Source organism: Sinohyriopsis cumingii, chromosome 7 (assembly GCF_028554795.1).
Source record: "Sinohyriopsis cumingii isolate HCF-2022 chromosome 7, ASM2855479v2, whole genome shotgun sequence".
NCBI lineage: Eukaryota > Metazoa > Mollusca > Bivalvia > Unionida > Unionidae > Sinohyriopsis > Sinohyriopsis cumingii.
The window spans coordinates 24,939,736-24,959,795 of NC_142967.1; the positions used below are offsets into that span (position 1 = coordinate 24,939,736).

At 35.8% G+C, this 20,060-nt stretch overlaps 1 protein-coding gene across 1 annotated transcript in view; it reads right to left on the reverse strand.

Annotated features, from left to right (window-relative positions):
• Positions 1-20,060, reverse strand: part of LOC149794908 (mitoferrin-2-like) — a 40,450-nt gene that overhangs the window by 8,415 nt on the left and 11,975 nt on the right. The window contains exons 2-3 of the mRNA XM_089964549.1: positions 17,376-17,595; positions 367-423 (exon numbers count right to left, since the gene is read on the reverse strand). Coding sequence (XP_089820675.1) covers positions 367-423; positions 17,376-17,595 — 277 coding nt within the window. The remainder of the gene's footprint in view (positions 1-366; positions 424-17,375; positions 17,596-20,060) is intronic.

A 20,060-nucleotide genomic window follows, 5' to 3' on the forward strand; every position in this document is an offset into this window, starting at 1 on the left:
AATAAATTAAAAGGTATTTGTAGAAATACCATAACTTCTGCTTAAGTGTCAGATAACCCATGACCCCACCACCAATGTTACTATGAGAAAACCATGCCTTCTTTCACACTCACTCACACCTTTCCGTTTCTTTACCCTGAAATCTAATAGACATGTTGTAAAGTTAATAACTCATAGGTGAGAGCCATCCAGTGTTGGGTTACTAAGATGCTGGTCAACTCATTGTGTCAGAATAAAATTGGTAACTGACAGACATCACAACATAATATGGTGGTTGTATAGAAAACTTTAAGGGTCGACTGGTAAACACATCTATTGGTAAATTTAAATCACAAATATATTATCTTTGCACTAAAGATCACCCACCTTCTGCGGGATTCATCACGGCATCATGAAGAAGTGTGGCCATACAGCCTGCAGTCCCTGTATACAAATAGAAAACAAAAAAACTGTTCATGTAAAAGGATAACTGTTGGTCCTTTTCAAAGTTATATGAGCAAGGTGAGCAACATCAAACCCACTTGTCTCTCTTTAAAATTGCAGTTACGTTTGTGATGGCATCTATCTCTAGCTGTTTAATTCACAATTTATTTCCACGCATATTTACTTATCCATGAAAACAGGTGACTTTGACTTATGTTGAACAAATGCAGTTGCATCACTTTAATCATGTGAATGTGATATTGTTCACCTGGTTTATAACTAAAATCTTCATCTTCTGTAAATACTACGTGCTTTTCCAATGAAACCAGCTTAGATGCCTGCCTTCTTGAAGTTGTTTGTAGGCTAAACCCCAAAAACCTCATAATGGCTACCTGAGTGAGAGTTACACAAGTTAGTGTACATGATATGTTTTCTGTATCAATCTTGTCACAAGCAACCTTTTTAACATAATGACAAATAAAAACTGAAATACTCAGTAAAGTTTATCATGAAATTTGCATTATAATAAAAATGACATGTACTCCACGAAATGCCTTCATTTTTGTGGCCACTTCAGCTCAGGTTTCTCACTGCACTGCTGGTTTTTGGCATCTGTTTCAGAGAGTATTGTTAGCAACTTGTATATGGATACAGGCAACTTTTACGCATTAGCAGAAGGTAAAGAGTTAATAGTTACACAACCCTATGTAAACTACCATGATTAATCCAATAATTACTTTTCTCACTGTCCAGATAATTGATAAATATGATTTTTCCTGCGTAATATATCTCTATTGTGTCCTAATGCACCTGGTACTTTCAATTGTCAATGCTAGTTGGAATTTGGTAAAATAAGATTCCATTATATTTTTTACATGAAACAATGAACACTCACACAATGTATTGGTGTTTTTTCATACTTGTGACATTAAGTCAGATTAGGACAAATTAGGAAATTTGCAAAAATCTGGTCAGGAGTTTTGATTTAAAAAAGTAAGGATTTTCAATAAGACAAATTTTTCAAGGCAGCACGTCTTCAACTTTCTTGTCAAAATGAGGACCCAGAGCTTGGGTCATTATGCAAGTACTTTTCATCTGTCTGTAAGAAAATTTTTGTGCAATTCTTAAGTCAGGGACATTATTTTGAATAAATCTGAAAAACAACCTGCTACTGTAAACAGGAAATTATGTTTAACTATGAACTTAGCAAACAGCATCTCGGCATTTTACACATTGATGTGAACAAGTCACTGGCCATATAAGCATTGTGCTGATTTGCTTTGTTAATTGCCTATATTTTTGTAAATTGGGTATTTTAAAATTCAGTTTAGTAAAGAAATAAATTTACAGGTCAAAATTGCATTTAACTGGGTAAAAACAAAAAACAGCACTTACATGCATGTGCCAGGCCCATGCATTGCTGAATTAAATTGTCTAATATACCTGACACAATAATTGTGGAAGTTGATGGTTTTGAATGTCAAAAATAACCCTCAATTTTTTGAGGGCGAGATAATATATCGCCTTTTTGCATCCTCTTGATGTCATTTTGTGGGTCAAATTGTGAAATGCTTTAAAGTACAAAACCTTGAAAGGTAGTGACATATAAAATGGGACTGGTTTATGAAATAATATCAGTTCCATATTGCGATGAGCAGTGTAAAGAGAAGAAACTAGTAACGTATTTGCCGGCCTATAAGACGATACTTTTTGACCAGAAAATCATAGCTTTGTCTTATACTATGAATCGAACTGCATATGGAAATGTCATCTGAATTGCTTTATCATAATTTTCGCATGGAAAATAATTCTCTTAGAGTATGAAAATAATGTGTAAAGAATATTTCATTTTGGGGAAGAAATCGTGTATGAAAAAATATAGCATCCCACAATGAGCATTTTAAACAATTCCATGATTGTCAGTATTAAAAATTAACATAGATCAGATGTAACTGCACTAAAGCAGCATGCACCAGTAATGTATGTTGTTTGTAATATACGCTGTTTAAATTTGATTACAGATATGTTAAAAGATACATAACCATGACAAAGACATATTCCATCACAATTTTCTTATTGTACCTAATGATCAAATAAAATGTATGCCCCATTGAGAGAGAGAAAGAGAGAGACAGACAGACAGAGGTGTTTTTTGCGATTGTAAATCTGTATTGTTCACTTACCGGATGACTGATCTTACTCATGTACAAGTGCAGTCCCATATTCTATTATCAATTAATACCTCTAAGTAAGCAATTCCTTCTAGTTTTTGTTGCCACTTCCATTATTAAAAGAATCACATGGCTTTGTAGTGGTATTTACATGCTAATTAAATATGCTACAGTTGTATTCAGTCAATCCAAGCTGAAACTTGTTTAAGGCCAAGATTTGGAATTCCAGATCAGATCAGCAAAGGAAACGAGCCTACCCCATGAGTATTATGAATACCGTACCATATAATGAAAGGAATGCCAGGTGGTTATGCATGTAAATTTCTCAGCCAGTGACATTTTTGAACTTGCTGACTAAATCAACAGCAATTTAAAGTACATCTAGCATGGAAAAAGATCAAAAACAATTGCCGCCTAAGTACCAGAAGAGTACATGCACTTTAAACAAAATCTTATTTGTTGGGAATGGAGACATTATACTTGCAAAGAAATTTAGCATGCAAAATGATCATTCTTGGGATTTAACTTAATGAAGTCTATATGGATACCACTAATGTGAATATTTAAACCCTGAAGGAGTATGGTATGTTTTCAAATTTTACAATAAACTGTTTCATTTATTAATGTTTTTTTCTCTTTGACAAAAACGTAGCTGTTCACAATGTTTATATATGCTAGATGTTCACAATGTTTATATATGTTAGATGTTCATGATGGTCTAGATATGTTAGATGTACACAATGGTCTAGATATGTCAGATGTACACAATGGTCTAGATATGTTAGATATTCACAATGGTCTGGATATGTTAGATGTTCATGATGGTCTAGATATGTTAGATGTACACAATGGTCTAGATATGTCAGATGTTCATGATGGTCTAGATATGTCAGATGTACACAATGGTCTAGATATGTTAGATATTCACAATGGTCTGGATATGTTAGATGTTCATGATGGTCTAGATATGTTAGATATTCACAATGGTCTGGATATGTTAGATGTTCATGATGGTCTAGATATGTTAGATATTCACAATGGTCTAGATATGTTAGATGTTCATGATGGTCTAGATATGTTAGATATTCACAATGGTCTGGATATGTTAGATGTTCATGATGGTCTAGATATGTTAGATGTTCATGATGGTCTAGATATGTTAGATGTTCGTGATGGTCTAGATATGTTAGATATTCACAATGGTCTGGATATGTTAGATGTTCATGATGGTCTAGATATGTTAGATATTCACAATGGTCTAGATATGTTAGATGTTCATGATGGTCTAGATATGTTAGATATTCACAATGGTCTGGATATGTTAGATGTTCATGGTCTAGATATGTTAGATATTCACAATGGTCTGGATATGTTAGATGTTCATGGTCTAGATATGTTAGATATTCACAATGGTCTGGATATGTTAGATGTACACGATGGTCTAGATATGTTAGATGTTCATGATGGTTTATATATGTTAGATATTCACAATTGGCTGGATATGTTAGATGTACGCAATGGTCTAGATATGTTAGATGTTCATGATGGTCTAGATATGTTAGATGTTCATGATGGTTTATATATGTTAGATATTCACAATGGTCTGGATATGTTAGATGTTCATGATGGTCTAGATATGTTAGATATTCATAATGGTCTGGATATGTTAGATGTTCATGATGGTCTAGATATGTTAGATATTCACAATGGTCTGGATATGTTAGATGTTCATGATGGTCTAGATATGTTAGATGTTCATGATGGTCTAGATATGTTAGATGTTCACAATGGTCTGGATATGTTAGATGTTCACAATGGTCTGGATATGTTAGATGTTCATGGTCTAGATATGTTAGATATTCACAATGGTCTGGATATGTTAGATGTTCATGATGGTCTAGATATGTTAGATGTTCATGATGGTCTAGATATGTTAGATGTTCATGATGGTCTAGATATGTTAGATGTTCATGATGGTCTAGATATGTTAGATGTTCATGATGGTCTAGATATGTTAGATATTCACAATGGTCTGGATATGTTAGATGTTCATGATGGTCTAGATATGTTAGATGTTCATGGTCTAGATATGTTAGATATTCACAATGGTCTGGATATGTTAGATGTTCATGATGGTCTAGATATGTTAGATATTCACAATGGTCTAGATATGTTAGATGTTCACAATGGTCTGGATATGTTAGATATTCACGATGGTCTGGATATGTTAGATGTTCATGATGGTCTAGATATGTTAGATATTCACGATGGTCTGGATATGTTAGATGTTCATGATGGTCTAGATATGTTAGATGTTCATGATGGTCTAGATATGTTAGATGTTCATGATGGTCTAGTTATGTTAGATATTCACAATGGTCTGGATATGTTAGATGTTCATGATGGTCTAGATATGTTAGATATTCACAATGGTCTAGATATGTTAGATATTCACAATGGTCTAGATATGTTAGATGTTCATGGTCTAGATATGTTAGATATTCACAATGGTCTGGATATGTTAGATATTCACGATGGTCTGGATATGTTAGATGTTCATGATGGTCTAGATATGTTAGATATTCACGATGGTCTGGATATGTTAGATGTTCATGATGGTCTAGATATGTTAGATGTTCATGATGGTCTAGATATGTTAGATGTTCATGATGGTCTAGATATGTTAGATATTCACAATGGTCTGGATATGTTAGATGTTCATGATGGTCTAGATATGTTAGATGTTCATGATGGTCTAGATATGTTAGATATTCACAATGGTCTAGATATGTTAGATGTTCATGGTCTAGATATGTTAGATATTCACAATGGTCTGGATATGTTAGATGTTCATGATGGTCTAGATATGTTAGATGTTCATGATGGTCTAGATATGTTAGATGTTCATGATGGTCTAGATATGTTAGATATTCACAATGGTCTGGATATGTTAGATGTTCATGATGGTCTAGATATGTTAGATATTCACAATGGTCTAGATATGTTAGATGTTCATGATGGTCTAGATATGTTAGATGTTCATGATGGTCTAGATATGTTAGATATTCACGATGGTCTGGATATGTTAGATGTTCATGATGGTCTAGATATGTTAGATATTCACAATGGTCTGGATATGTTAGATGTTCATGGTCTAGATATGTTAGATATTCACAATGGTCTGGATATGTTAGATGTTCATGGTCTAGATATGTTAGATATTCACAATGGTCTGGATATGTTAGATGTACACGATGGTCTAGATATGTTAGATGTACACGATGGTCTAGATATGTTAGATGTACACGATGGTCTAGATATGTTAGATGTACACGATGGTCTAGATATGTTAGATGTTCACAATGGTCTAGATATGTTAGATGTACACAATGGTCCAGACATGTTAGATGTACACAATGGTCTAGATGTTAGATGTACACAATGGTCTAGATATGTCAGATGTACACAATGGTCTAGATATGTTAGATGTACGCAATGGTCTAGATATGTTAGATGTACACGATGGTCTAGATATGTTAGATATTCATGATGATCTAGATATGTTTAGATGTCACAATGGTCTGGATATGTTAGATGTTCATGATGGTCTAGATGTTAGATGTACACAATGGTCTAGATATGTCAGATGTACACAATGGTCTAGATATGTTAGATGTACGCAATGGTCTAGATATGTTAGATGTACACGATGGTCTAGATATGTTAGATATTCATGATGATCTAGATATGTTTAGATGTTCACAATGGTTTAAGATGCACATCTCTGAGATCAATTTTTTTTAATCAGACTGACATCCCCATTTCATATATGTGCCCATAGAGTCAGAACAAAAAATGGTGATGGTAAACTTAATCTATTGGACAGCCCAGGAAATGTCAAGCTTCTGCACAGGAAAGAAAAAATATTTTTATTCTTACTGTAGTGTGTACTGAAAATTTGTAGGCCATTACACAGAAATACCAATAGCCAATAAGGGGAGACTCCGTAGCAAATATATCCCACTGCCATTTTTTGGCCTTATAATTTATGCTGAGACACCACCCTTTTCCACCTTCTCTTGTATTGAAACTTGTGATTGGCTAAAAAAATTAACAACCATGAAACTAGACACATAACTCTAAATATACCTTCAATCCTTTCTTGATTCTGAGACTGCAACATTAATTTCTCACAAAAGCGAAATATTCTGAAAATTGCAAAATTAGTTATATGCAAATTATATTGACAAATCATCTTTATTTTAATAACAAACATATATCAATTACAAATATCTGATTAAAATTTATTTACTTTAGGGAGAGAGCAGTAATTAGTAGAATCTTGCATGTGGGGTGATGCTGCGACAAAACTGGAAGTGAATAGTTTCAATACATTTAAACTTTTCTTTTTTTTACCCGTTCCCCCGAGTCATGTATCAGCTTGTATTTAACTGTCTTATTATCTGTCCTATAATTTCATCCTGACATTAAATTAATACGTATCATGACCAGTTGTAGAAGTCGACAATATATTTGATCAAGGTACATTAGTTAGAAAACCTGCTCCTGTAAAATGGCATCTGGATATATTTGCTACTAACAATGGTCTCCTCCATTGTTATTGCTATGCAATGTGACTGTTGATCCTATGGCACTTTCCTCTAGTACTACCAAATGTTGATTAGGAGCTGTACTTCTCTACATACATTATCTGAAAATATTAAATATTGGTATGAATAAAACAAGAAATGTTAACTTGTGTTTATGCAGAGATGAATAATTTTTGAAAATTACTTGACTAATGTCAGGGGGCCCCGAGTGGCCGAGTGGTCTAAAGCGCTCTTCGTTACGGATCACTGCCATCTCACCTCTGTCTGCGGCGGTTCGAGTCTAGGATTCAGCCAATGTGGGTATGTGAGAAAGCTTGCCAGTAGCTTCTCGTGGGTCGGTGGTTCTTTCCAGTGTTTTCCCGGGTTCTTCCTCCACCATTAATACTGGCCGCCATGTATAGCCTATCATGTGCTGAAAAATGGCGTTAAACCCCACAACAACAACAACAACGACTAATGTCAACCACTACTGTCATTAGAGGAATATTTTAGTGGTAGGCAAGATGTATTTATTTACTTTAATTATTCTATTAATAAAAAGATTAAACCCTTTTGAAGGAAACAGTCAGGATTAATGTTTGCTTTGTGTGAGTAATTAAGTCAAATTGGACAAAATAAAGTGTTATCTATTTGTTGTGTATTATGTGCCATGAAGGAGGGAGAGGGATGTCAATTTTAAAACTCTTAAGATTATTCTTGTCATGTCGGAAAATGTGCAGATGCCTCAAGCTCCCGACCAAAAACACATTTTACACTCATAAAAAACTGCTCCTGGTGCAACTTATGATCATAAAATAAACCAAAATAATCATCTGAAAGACTAATAAACTTACCAAAAATGTTCAACTTAACTTCAATAATTTCACAATATTTATAGTCACATGAATTTGTTCTCCAATACTATTGACACTAAAATTATTTCATGTGGATGTCAGTGTTCACATCATAATTAAGTCACAATAATTTTCAATTTTTGCAGCAAATATATTATACTTCTCTTTTATTAACAAATCTATAAAATAAACACCCAAGTATATCAACTATATACAAATAATCCCATGCATTCACTTGTCTCTTTGTCTAATGGACACAACCTGTTGATACTCCACTCGAGCTCTTAATGTGGCTTTGGCAAAGATTTCTTTGGCCTTCCTTTTTGTCACTACTAACATTTTTGGCTCACTGTAAAATCATTTCTTTTTCTTCTAGGTGAGAGTCTTTTTCCTTTCAAGCTGGTGCTTGTATTGGTGAAATGTAGTGCACATATTCTGACAGAGGACTACATCTGTTCTCTCGTGCAAGAAATCTTTCTTCTTATAGTAATTAACTGCACTTGATCCAGATGCCTTCTGAGCTTCAATGTTTCTATATGCAGCTTCCTTTGTAGGTGTTGTTCCGAATTCTTCCAACCACAAATACCGTAATTCAGATCCTTATTGCAGAGGTCACAAAATGCCAGTCCTCAAGAGTTCAGTTTTTTTATAAACTGACCAATTAAATTTCCATCAACTTTTCGCTCCAGCCATTCCCATTTCCATACATTTTTTAAACCTTTCTCTAAACTTTTTGTGTCATGGTATCTCTCAACAACTTGGGACGCCATGTTTTGCAAGCGTGCTTCTTCTTTCCATTGCCATCAGCTTCCATTACACAAATATTCATTGGATGAATTTACACCAGTTTCCATTACACGAAGATTCACTGGAAGAATTTAAACCTTTGACCAATCAGAATACTCTTTATGAGAGTTGTGTGCTAACTAATATATGGAATGAATAATTTACAAGGGTCGTTGCAGAATGGGAGTTGACAGACCGTTTATAAAAAAGGGATTGGAGATATAAAAAATGGATTATATCAAGAAAAATCTGATTCAGGTCAGGAGAAAAGAGGAATTCTGCTTTAAAATGGAGAAAAATCATGTCTGATAAATAGGAATTTGTATGATTGATACATCATTACATACAGCAGATAGTTGGATTTAAATCTAACTGAATTGTGTCATTAACTACTAGGTTGTATTGTAATGCATAACTGAAATCATTAGAGAATTGTGTAGAACTTGTTCTTGCTTGCAAGTATATAACTATATACATGTAGTTGCGAATTATTCAGAGTTAGTCATTGTTGGACTCATGCACACATATATATGGTATTTATATGTGTCTTTTATAACTTGTAGGGTGGAAAATGCATATGACTGCTATTGATGATAAAAATTTACTATATTGAGAAGTTAACAATTTTGGATGTGTATGCACATATTAGAACTTGTTAATAATAATATTATAGCACCATTAGCATAGAACAAAGCGTTTATGGAATATATAGAAGTGATTGCGTGAGTGGCCTGTTAATTTATTCTGATGACTTGTCTCTAAGAGAGTGGTGACTTTTTCCATATGAATAGATTAAGGAGATAAGAATATATGCCACTTCTCATTCTACAGTAAGCTTTCTGGGTGAAGTTGGAGGCTCGATACCAAAGAGTGGGAACAAGGAAAAGCCGTAAGGTGCACGTTTTTGTGAGCACTGGAAGTGCAGGGAAAGTATGTCAACAAGGGTACCAGAGTACCAAAGACATGAGGAGTGGCAGATGAGTAACCAGGTCAACATCTAAAAGGAAACACTCTCTCTCTTACGACCATTAAATCTGTGCGATGATATCTAACAACAGGTGAATGGTCATTGAATTTATTTGTTTAAAAGAAACTGAGATTGAGAAATTGTCACAGGAATTACTGAATAAATTTATTATATTTTATTGTTATACGTTCCACCTTGTTTCATTTATGACGTTGGCAGTGCTGACTTGGGGCTTGGTGAAATAATACCACAGGAAGCACGTGATGATGCATCAAGAATATTTTTTTGTTTAAATAACAAAGGAATGACAATAACTTAAAAAAGAAGAAAAAAAAACCACATTAACCCTTTACCTCATAGAGCATAGTGACAAAGTGGAGCACGCTATAAACAGAACACCTGTTACCTAGCTGACCGTATATGCATAGGCATGCCTGTGAATTGTTAAGCAATGTAGTGGTGTTACGTTTAACAGCAGTTTTAACCATTTTACGTTTTAGGTAGACATCTATTATATGTGGAAAAATTTAAGAGTAAAGTCCGACTGTTATAGCTGTGGAATTATTTTTCAAAGAAAAATATTTAATGTGCTTTAACATCGAGAGAGAACTCGTTCACCATCATGTCAATGAAGCCGCAAGAATTTTTAAGTGGTTTTGAAAAATGTCAGACGAAAACATTGAAAATTTGCTAAGATCTAACAGGAAGTCATACTATCCAAAATAATTAATTGTCAACATTCAAATTTGCATGGTGCAAGGTATTTTTAAAGTTAAAAATTTAAAAATCATTTTTATCCCTAATAAAAAAGGAAAAATAGTTTGATTACTAATGTAGTATGTATTGAAAATTTTAAGACATCTACCTAGAAAAGAAACAATAATATGATTCCTAATGCAGTATGTATTGAAAGTGAAACGAGTCTGGCTCTCTGGTTCACAACTAGAATGGTTTTACATACAATACCAGTAGCTAAATCAAGCTGATCACAGAGAAAGTAAAATCTTTTTATATATAAATTATGTTTCTCTTAGAATGCTTTCCAAATCACAATAACATTAGGAATATAATCACTACTACCTCCCGAATTCAGCCCTCCCTAAAAAAACAAAAATTCTTCTTTGTGTCTATAGGGGAAAGGTTCATAACTCTTGCCCATTACCTCCCCTTACAACCAACAGGTGACACAAGTTTAAAGCTGAGTGAAATGCATTGTGGGGAGGTTGTAAGGGTATTAAACTAAAGTATTCTAGAACATAATTTACTAAAAGAATTGCTTTCTCCTTCAAAAAAGTTCCCCGATCACATTAATGTTTGGAAAATAGGTGTGTTTGCGTGCATGTGATTTGGATTTTGAAAGTACCTTTAACAATTTTTCAGTCAAATCACTATGATACCTATAATGTGGCAGTTTATAGTGAAGTCTAGCACTGAGGCATCATGCCGCAGACATGTAGCATCATGTCCCATGCAGTCACATTATCCTGACACCAGGCCGACCTGTCCTAACACTAACCTCTTAATGCTGAGTGCCAAGTGAGGCAGCTGCTAGTACAATTTTATAAGTCTTTGGTATGACTCGGCCGGGGCTTGAATCCAAGGCGGATGCTCTAACCACTAGGCCACTGAAGCAATTAGGAAAATAGGTAATGGGCAGACAGAATGTTAAGCATCAAACTTATACCCCAGTTAACCTCTGAATACTATGAAAGTTAACCTACTCTCAAAACTGAGAGCAGTACAACTGGTGGTGATGTGATTATGTCTGGGAGGAATAAAAAATGGATCTTTTTAACACATACAACTCACAGGCAAATCCAGCAAAAGCTGCTCAGGGTGTTCATCTAGAGGCTGTGCTGGGTCTGGTAGCAACTTGTGCGACTAAAAACTGTGCTTACCAGACCCAGAAAGTGTCATTATGGAGCCAAGTCTCGAAGATAAAAACCTGAAAAGGTTGACCATGCATGCCTACTGACTGCCCCAACAATATCTCTGACAGAAACATTATGGTTAAAGACAAGACTTGTAGATATTACTCTTGGAGCAGAGATTTTTATGAGGCAACAAGTCAGAGTATGTAGGAACTATTACCCACCAGAGGTCTTCATAAGATTTTAAAAACTAGGAATCCAGGATTCCTATTTTAGCACAAATCAGAGTCACACCAGCAAAAGTTTCAGTCCCATAAGCATATTGGGCATACATAAAGTGGTTAAATGTCCAGATGAGAAGAGCCTGTGGTCGACAGAGAGTCTGAATTTCCACATTCTTCATACCACTGACATATAGCTTTTGCTTGTCCATCAAAGTGCAGCTAAATTTTGTAAATTCAAGGAAGGACCTTATTCCAAACACTAAGCCAGGCATTACACACTTTCTTACATTTGGCTAATATAGTGACAACTTGTACGTCTGGGGGCCTTTCAGCCACCGAATTCTGTCTTCGTAAATATCAGCACATTAGCTGATCAACATATTTACACATTCAGCAGGTGGTTGAGCAAGGCTGGCAAGCCTTTGATTTGCTGCCCAGCAACTGTGTGCATAAGACTCTGGTGTAAGTGATTTTCTGTGTTCCATAAAAAAGACTGTCCAAATACGTGTGATTAAGAGTTTCCAAGACATCTGATCCACTTCAGTCATGATAAGGGGGTTTGAGGGGTTATATCCTCTTTCCCAGATTTCCTACAAATTGGCTCATTTAATATTAGATTAAGTCTGAGCACATGTATCAGGTCCTGTTCGAGAGCCTCTTGGGATGTGTCAATACAAAAAAGAGGGGACATATGACAACTTTTTGATTGCCCACTGATGACTATCTGTTCCTGCAACGAATCCAGGATGCACAATAAAGACTGCCTAGCCATCTGATCACAACTAAAGACAGGCTAGGTCAACAGACAGGGCATGTATTCACTAACTCTCCATGCTAAAGCCATTGCTATCTGGGATCAGGTTTTGTATGAGATGAACTGCAATGAATTCCTGACTAAGGGCTCAAACTTGTTTGAATTCAGCCAAGTCAGAACCCAGAAAGGATTTCACTTAGGGACAAAAGTGAGTGACTTAGGCCTATGTAAGTCAAAGTTGGACTACAACTCAGAGAGGTCTTTATCAAGACCAAGATTCTCCCCGTCATGAAAATGGAATGTGTCTGATATCATACAGCTGTAGCCTTTAATAGTAATCAAAGCTAACTTTTTCTTCTTGAACAGACCAAGAAAATGTCAGCTACTTGTGGACAGAGGCACTGAAAGGTACTATGTTTCTGAACTTGCACCACTTCCTGAAAATGCACCACTTCCTTTCACAGGCCTATAAAGTGGAGAGCCTTCTAGCTTGTGCAATTCATTCCATGACCAAAGGGTTGATTTGTTTATGCTGCAAGTTTGTCCTGACAAGAGCCAAGTGTGAAGGAGACAGCATTCCAGGCAAGGATGAAACACATGGGTCTGAAACTGTTTTATAAGATTCTATCTGATAAAATCTGCTGTCCTACGCGAGGATCTAATGACAAACGCTTAAGGGTCATGTTCTGACTTTTTGAATTAGTCAATGGAAATGCAGCATTCAATAATCTCAAAGTGAATCAAATCGTTCAGTACACATTCATGATCTATATCCACACTGTTCTGTCTCCAAATGCAATGATGGAAGACTTCATCTGATTGAATGATAAAATTAGCGATTATGGTAATAACACAGGTTACCAGAACATGACCCCTAAACAGTCGCTGTCAGATCTTCATGTTAAACAATGGAGATCTGATTTTAATCAGATTGGAGAAGATTTGGCCTGGTATGAAACTTCCTGGGTAGATCTATAGCCAGATCACTGATGCAGGATTTGTCCCAGCAGAGAAGGGCAATCAGAATCATTTTGCATTTCTGGCCCCTTTGTATAACCTTAGAAACAAAGATTGTTAGGAGGTAGGCATAGGCCCACAGACCTTCCCAGCTGAAAGAAAGAGCATCAACAGACCATGCCTCAAGATCTGGCACTGGTGAGATGAAAGTGGGCTGTTTGTGATTCCATCTGGTAGCAAATAGATTGATCATCGGATGCCAACCCCAGTTCATAAATCAGATGAAAGATCAACAGATGGAGGAACCATTCTGTAATGGAGAACCTGTCCTCTCCCTGATAGAGAATCAGCCAAGACACTGATTCTGCCAGGAATATACCAGATCTGGATGTCAATATTGCTTTGTGCTCACCAACAATGAAAGTAACAGACCAAAATGTGGAGTTGGGGTGATTTGGTACTGCCCTGTTTGAGGAGATATGTAACTACCATCGATTTCTCTGCCATGACAAGCAGGACTTTTTATTAAGATAGTTGCTCCAAGCAAAAGGCTCTGATCATCACATTCTTCTCCAAGACAATGATGTGAAGACCTAAGGCCTCCAGACTCAAATGGTCGCTGACAACGATGAAGTCCAGAAGTAAATGGGCTCCCCAACCCCAGGCAGTTGCATCTGTGCATTGTTACGCTCTATGGTATTAAAATAAGTAACAGAAAAAGAATGAAAACCAACAACTTTTTAAAAACTCAACAAATGATTTATTTCTCTAGAATACAAAGCAAAAAAATTTAAAATAACTTCCAGTATTGTAAATTTAATACCAAATAGTCCTATCACCATTCCTAATGAAAACAAGTTTTAATTAAATTCCAGTGCTCTTTGAAATAAGATCCAGTACTTCTGATGTTGGTGTGCCTGTAGTAGAGGCTTGGGGCAGAGAAACATGGTTTCTTAATCCCCTGTGATTACTGTCTGCAAGACTGATCAGTAGATTGTCTTCATGTATACGTAGGGATATTGGGGGGGGGGGGGGCTGAGAAACAAATGATCCCATATCCCATCATCTCCTGTCATCCCATCTTTGAACAAGAAATAAAGATGATTTATAATGTGATTATTGTGTAGACAGATGGAAGGGCAGTTCCAGGGCTGTCTCCGTGCTTCCTCCTTCTTACCACCAAAGAGTAGAGGCGATCTAAAGGCAGACCTGCCTACCCTGATGAGTCCGTTTCAGTAAGGCAGTTGATTTTTTTCCGTAAGATTTACCAGTTTTCAGTAAGGTGTAACAAAATATCAATAACTGCTATTGTAAAGCTGAAAAACGTAATTAAAAGTTTGCTGCATCAATGATAAATATTATGTTCAACTGAAAAGTTTGTGAAGTATGTGTAATTTGTTTACCACAAGTACATTTGCACAAACTTAAGTTCCAAGCCCTATGCAGCTCAATGGCTTGTTGATATCGGTCAACTTTACATAATTTTTGGAAATTAATTTCCATTTTATGATGATGGCAATCATATTTCCCGCCACGAGACATACTGAAATTGGCATGTGATGTCTGGTAAACATAACGGTGTAGTTTCCAGCTTTTATTCACAAGAATCTAAATATTCCTTTTTATTCTTCTGTGTTGAAGCTACTGGCAAGCCTTCTCACATACCCACATTAGCCAAATCCGATACTCAAACCAATGCAGACAAAGGTGAGATGGCAGTGATCTGTAACGGACAGCGCTTTAGACAACTCGGCCACTTGGGGCCCCTCTTGAGTGAGGTAAACCATGCATCTTGTCACACAAGATCTAGGTTACCAGAAGCCATCAATGCAACCTCCATTGCATGGTGGGCCACCCAGTTAATCACCTTGGATATTATAGCCATTGACTCCCACGTGTGTTCACTGCCAACCTTCTCCATCAGCTGGAAAATCACCGGCAACGCCAAATCCAACAATGAAGACATGGCCACAGCATTATGAAAAAGCTTCAAAGTGGCATGCATTGGTCCTTTATCCACATTAAAGTATGTAGTCGAAGTTATATTGACTATGGCTAAATTCTTGTCTAACACCGGGAGATCTGTACAAAAGGCATCAAAATGAGATGTTACCAGCTCTTTTTTCTGTTTTTTTTTATTATAGAGATATAAATTATGCTTGTATTTGACTCTCAGAGAAAAGGCTTTGGAATTGCCTGGATCACCAATCTTGTCAGAAGTCTCCTGGTAATTTTCCGGATTTTCCTGACTGCGAGAGAGGACATGGAAGGGGCCAACTTCATCACCATCAATATTTCCTGAGGCCTTGACCCTGTATGCCAGAATAGAAAGGGAAAGGGGAGGTGCATCCCAAGTTCAAGAAAACCAAATAAATTTCCTCTATAGCTGCTTTAAAGCAATACGCAGTCCTCTCCATGGTGAGAGCTGAGTGTTAGCTATCATCAGGTTTATCTTCACAGTTTGTGGGTTATCTTGGTCTGATTAAGATCCACATCTGTATAATACATACCCAGAGGTATTGATAAGGCAAGGCTGTCTTAGTACATTTCCGAGGGTAAGCCCTGTGTAAAAGGCAAGCCATATCTGTAGGATGCAGTTGGACTGGTAGGGCCGGCTTTTTTAAATCAAAATCTGACTGTACTGGAGCAGTTGTACAGCCAGTAGCATAGAAGGTGGAATTACTGGTAAAGCATTAATGACGAATGGACAGATCTATCAATAAGCAACCCACCCCCAATCACACAGTCCATGACTCTACTTGAAGAGGAATGGTACGGTATACCATAAAAACCATACATCCACTTATTGGTATGGATTGTGGGCCAGTTAAATGACTATGAATGGTAACCAGTATGGCATCCAACAGAGGTGGGATAGACCATAGAGCTCATTCTATTCACTGACAGACTGCCCAGACTTGCATGCCCATAGGCCATGCTAGGGCATGCAGGGGGACCATAGCGTTGAAATTCTTGGCTAGGGCAAAACAAAAACCAAAAAGGACAGGAAAAGTTAGTCAGAACTAATCAACTTTGTTGTTGCCTGTTGCAGTAAACATGTTCTGAAACAACAAAATAATAAAGAAAAAAATAATAACACTAATACTGTTGACCATGAAGTATCTGACCAATCAGAGCACATGCTGCATGTAGCTGATGATGTACAAGGTAATGTATGGATTACAGCACGTGCAAACACAAATGTCACTTTTTTAAAAGAATGTAGTCATAAGAACCATGCTGTCAGAGAGTGCAGATACTGAGTCCACACAGGTGAAGAAAATTCATGTAAATAGGTCAAAATGTTTTTTTTAAAAAAATATATCACCTGAAGAATAAGATGTAATAAGTCTGAAAATAACGTAATCCTCAATGGATGAATAAATATAACACAAAATCCAGCTGGTTTTGGGGAGGCGAAATGATCTTGATCTGTCCATTTCACAGTATAGAAAAGAAATACTAATTTCAGTCTTTCCTATGATTTAACGTGACTGGGAAACATTTTGGAAGAAGAAATACAAATTTCAGCCAGTAGAACAATAAAAACAGCTGGTATGACCACAGGAACTCAGACTATAATTAATGTAATCAAAATGGTTTCATGACTGATGGTCATACACTCAATGACATTTGTGTCTGGGTAAACATGACATCTTCCAACATTTTTATATGTACACATACTATCGAACTTATCAGAAATTTTAGAAACAAACTGTCAAGAAAATTCTGCTCCCTTTTTGAAGAAAATAAATAAAAGCAAATTTAACAAAAGTCACCATGTGCTAGATGATTTCCCTGTTTGCCCCCACTGAGCACTGTCTTCAGCTTTTCATAGCAGGCAAAGTACATGGCATGGGCTGGCCCTGCACTCCCGACGACAACATTGACACCTCGCATGGTGTTCCAAATGCCTTCATGGCGGACTATTTTTAACAATGCATCTGCAACACTTCGGTAGTTAGCTTTGGGGTCAGGAACAATACTCTGCATACGTGTCTGAAATAAAAGAAAAACAAAAATCTTGACCATTTTCCATTTTATACAAAAAATGAACTTGTATAGTACATCATCTTGTTTAAAACATGAAATAATGATCATATAATGCATAATGAAAAGTGCTCAAATATTCCAATTATAAAACCTGGATATTTATTTATAATAAGAAAATTTTCTACAGTGTATAATCTTTTATTATCATCATAATCATATGTTATAAATGTCACAGGATACAAAGTGACACAATGGCTATGATCACAAGGTACACAGATAGGATTGCCATCATCACAAGACACAACGACAATGTACATATGGGTGCAGTGGTTTCACACTATGATGTTGTTCAAAGGAGACATTAAAGTGTACAAGAATATATAGTCTGACTTAATTATACTGGGGTACAAGAACATGTACCATAATATATATGCAGATTGGATTATAGTAGGGTACATTATCATGTACCATAAAATATTGGTAGGTGCATTATCCTGGGATACATTAAAGTGTACTATGATATATAGGCAAACTGGATTATACTGGGGTACAACAACATGTACCATAACTCAATGACCCAGATAAGCCGTTTGTTTTATAACTTCCCATTTTCTTAAACATAAATCAATGATCTTTCTCCTTTATGGAATATTGTTCTAAATAAATGCTGAACAATGCATAATACCAATGCTGTGATCCAGAATTTACCTGTCTATTCAACATATATATTTTATTGATTGCTTTTAAGGATACTTTTAACATGTTACTGGCTATATACTGAGAAATTGGGAGCTAAGTGCCTTTACCAGGGGTACACTAAGTCAACCTTCATGTTGCCCTGGTTGGTATGGATGTCTGACAACGTCCACATTTCATTCAAAAGTTAACCGACTGCAACAGAAAGTGGGTTATCAACAGTACTATAGCTACCTAAGTTACAATGTTAGGTAATAACAGTGAGGATAAATGTCATTGGACTTCTTGCAACAGCTCCGACACCTGCAAAACTGCTGATGTAAAACAAAAAAGTTAAAACAATCACAATCAAGTATCTCAACAAATTTCTGTGAAATTTGCCAGCATGAATTTGTTTTACAGCATAAAAGTTTTTCTGGCCATAGTAAAGACTTGGATCTTTTTCATCAAATGCTATTAAGAGCTGTGCACTTGACAAAATTCACCATTTGGGCATTCTTGTATGTACAAAGACCTTTAATTTATATAGCCCTAGGCTGATATCTTACATTGGTTGGTAAACCTTTAGCTGTTGAGCAAGAAACTATACTCAGATTGCATGGTACTAAACTGCCCATGCTGTAAAACACTAAAACAAATTACAGCCATCAACACCTGTGTTTGTGCCCATGCAGTAAAACATTAAAACAATTACAACCATTAATGTGCCTTTGTGTCCATGGCGTAAAACATTAGCACAATTGCAGCCATTAACACTGTTTGTGTCTATGCTGTAAAACATTAACACAATTACAGCCATCAACACCTGAGCAGCCTTTAAACTTCATCTATGTAGACCTGTACAAAACATTTACAGCATAGAAAGGGGTTACTAAAGCAGGACAAAGAACTTGTACGTGACTCCATTCAGACACATTATAAATATAAATCATGGTCTATAAAATAACCTTTAATATCAAACTACTGAAATAATTGTATACTACTGATCGTGACATCTTGGTCTAATTAGTGAACTTAAAATACACCATATCCCTTTCTTTACCAAGGCAAATTTTCATCAACAATGGACATGTATTTTGGTCTTACATGTATATGTCAAAAAGGAAGACTTGTAAAATTGATCTACAGCTAAAATGTACAACTGTACTATTTCTAAAGACTGATGTAAATGAATGTCCCAACTTCTGTTTTTCAAAAAGGTAACAACATTCTCCATTAAGCTGGCAAAATCTGCTTGATTTTTAAAAAAATAAAAAAAACCAATCCTCTAGTTCATTCATCAAACTTTAAATTGTTGCCACATATATCAAACATTCAATATATTCAAATTTTAGCAAGAACAGTTAAAAATGCATGTAAATTATATACATGTAGTTACATATGCATATAAATTATATACATGTACAGTTATATATGCATATAAATTATATACATGTATGTTATATATGTATACAATACATTAAGACTACGTGTACGTAATGCTACTAACTATTTATTTAAACTTAGTACACATGCCTTATTAACTGCATCCAAAACCATGATCCAAAATAAGCCAATTTCCAATAACTCTTTAAATTTTCTCTTGGCGAGCTGCTTCAATACATGACCTTTAATTTGCTTTCCAACCAATGTACTGTTTAATTATAATTTTGAAATAAACTTTTCGACACGAGTTGCATCTCTCTGCAAGCTAAGAACAAGGACATTTCCACTGATAACCAATGACAGGTCCAAAAACAAACATAGACCCTGAACTGCCTTCGTATAATGCATTG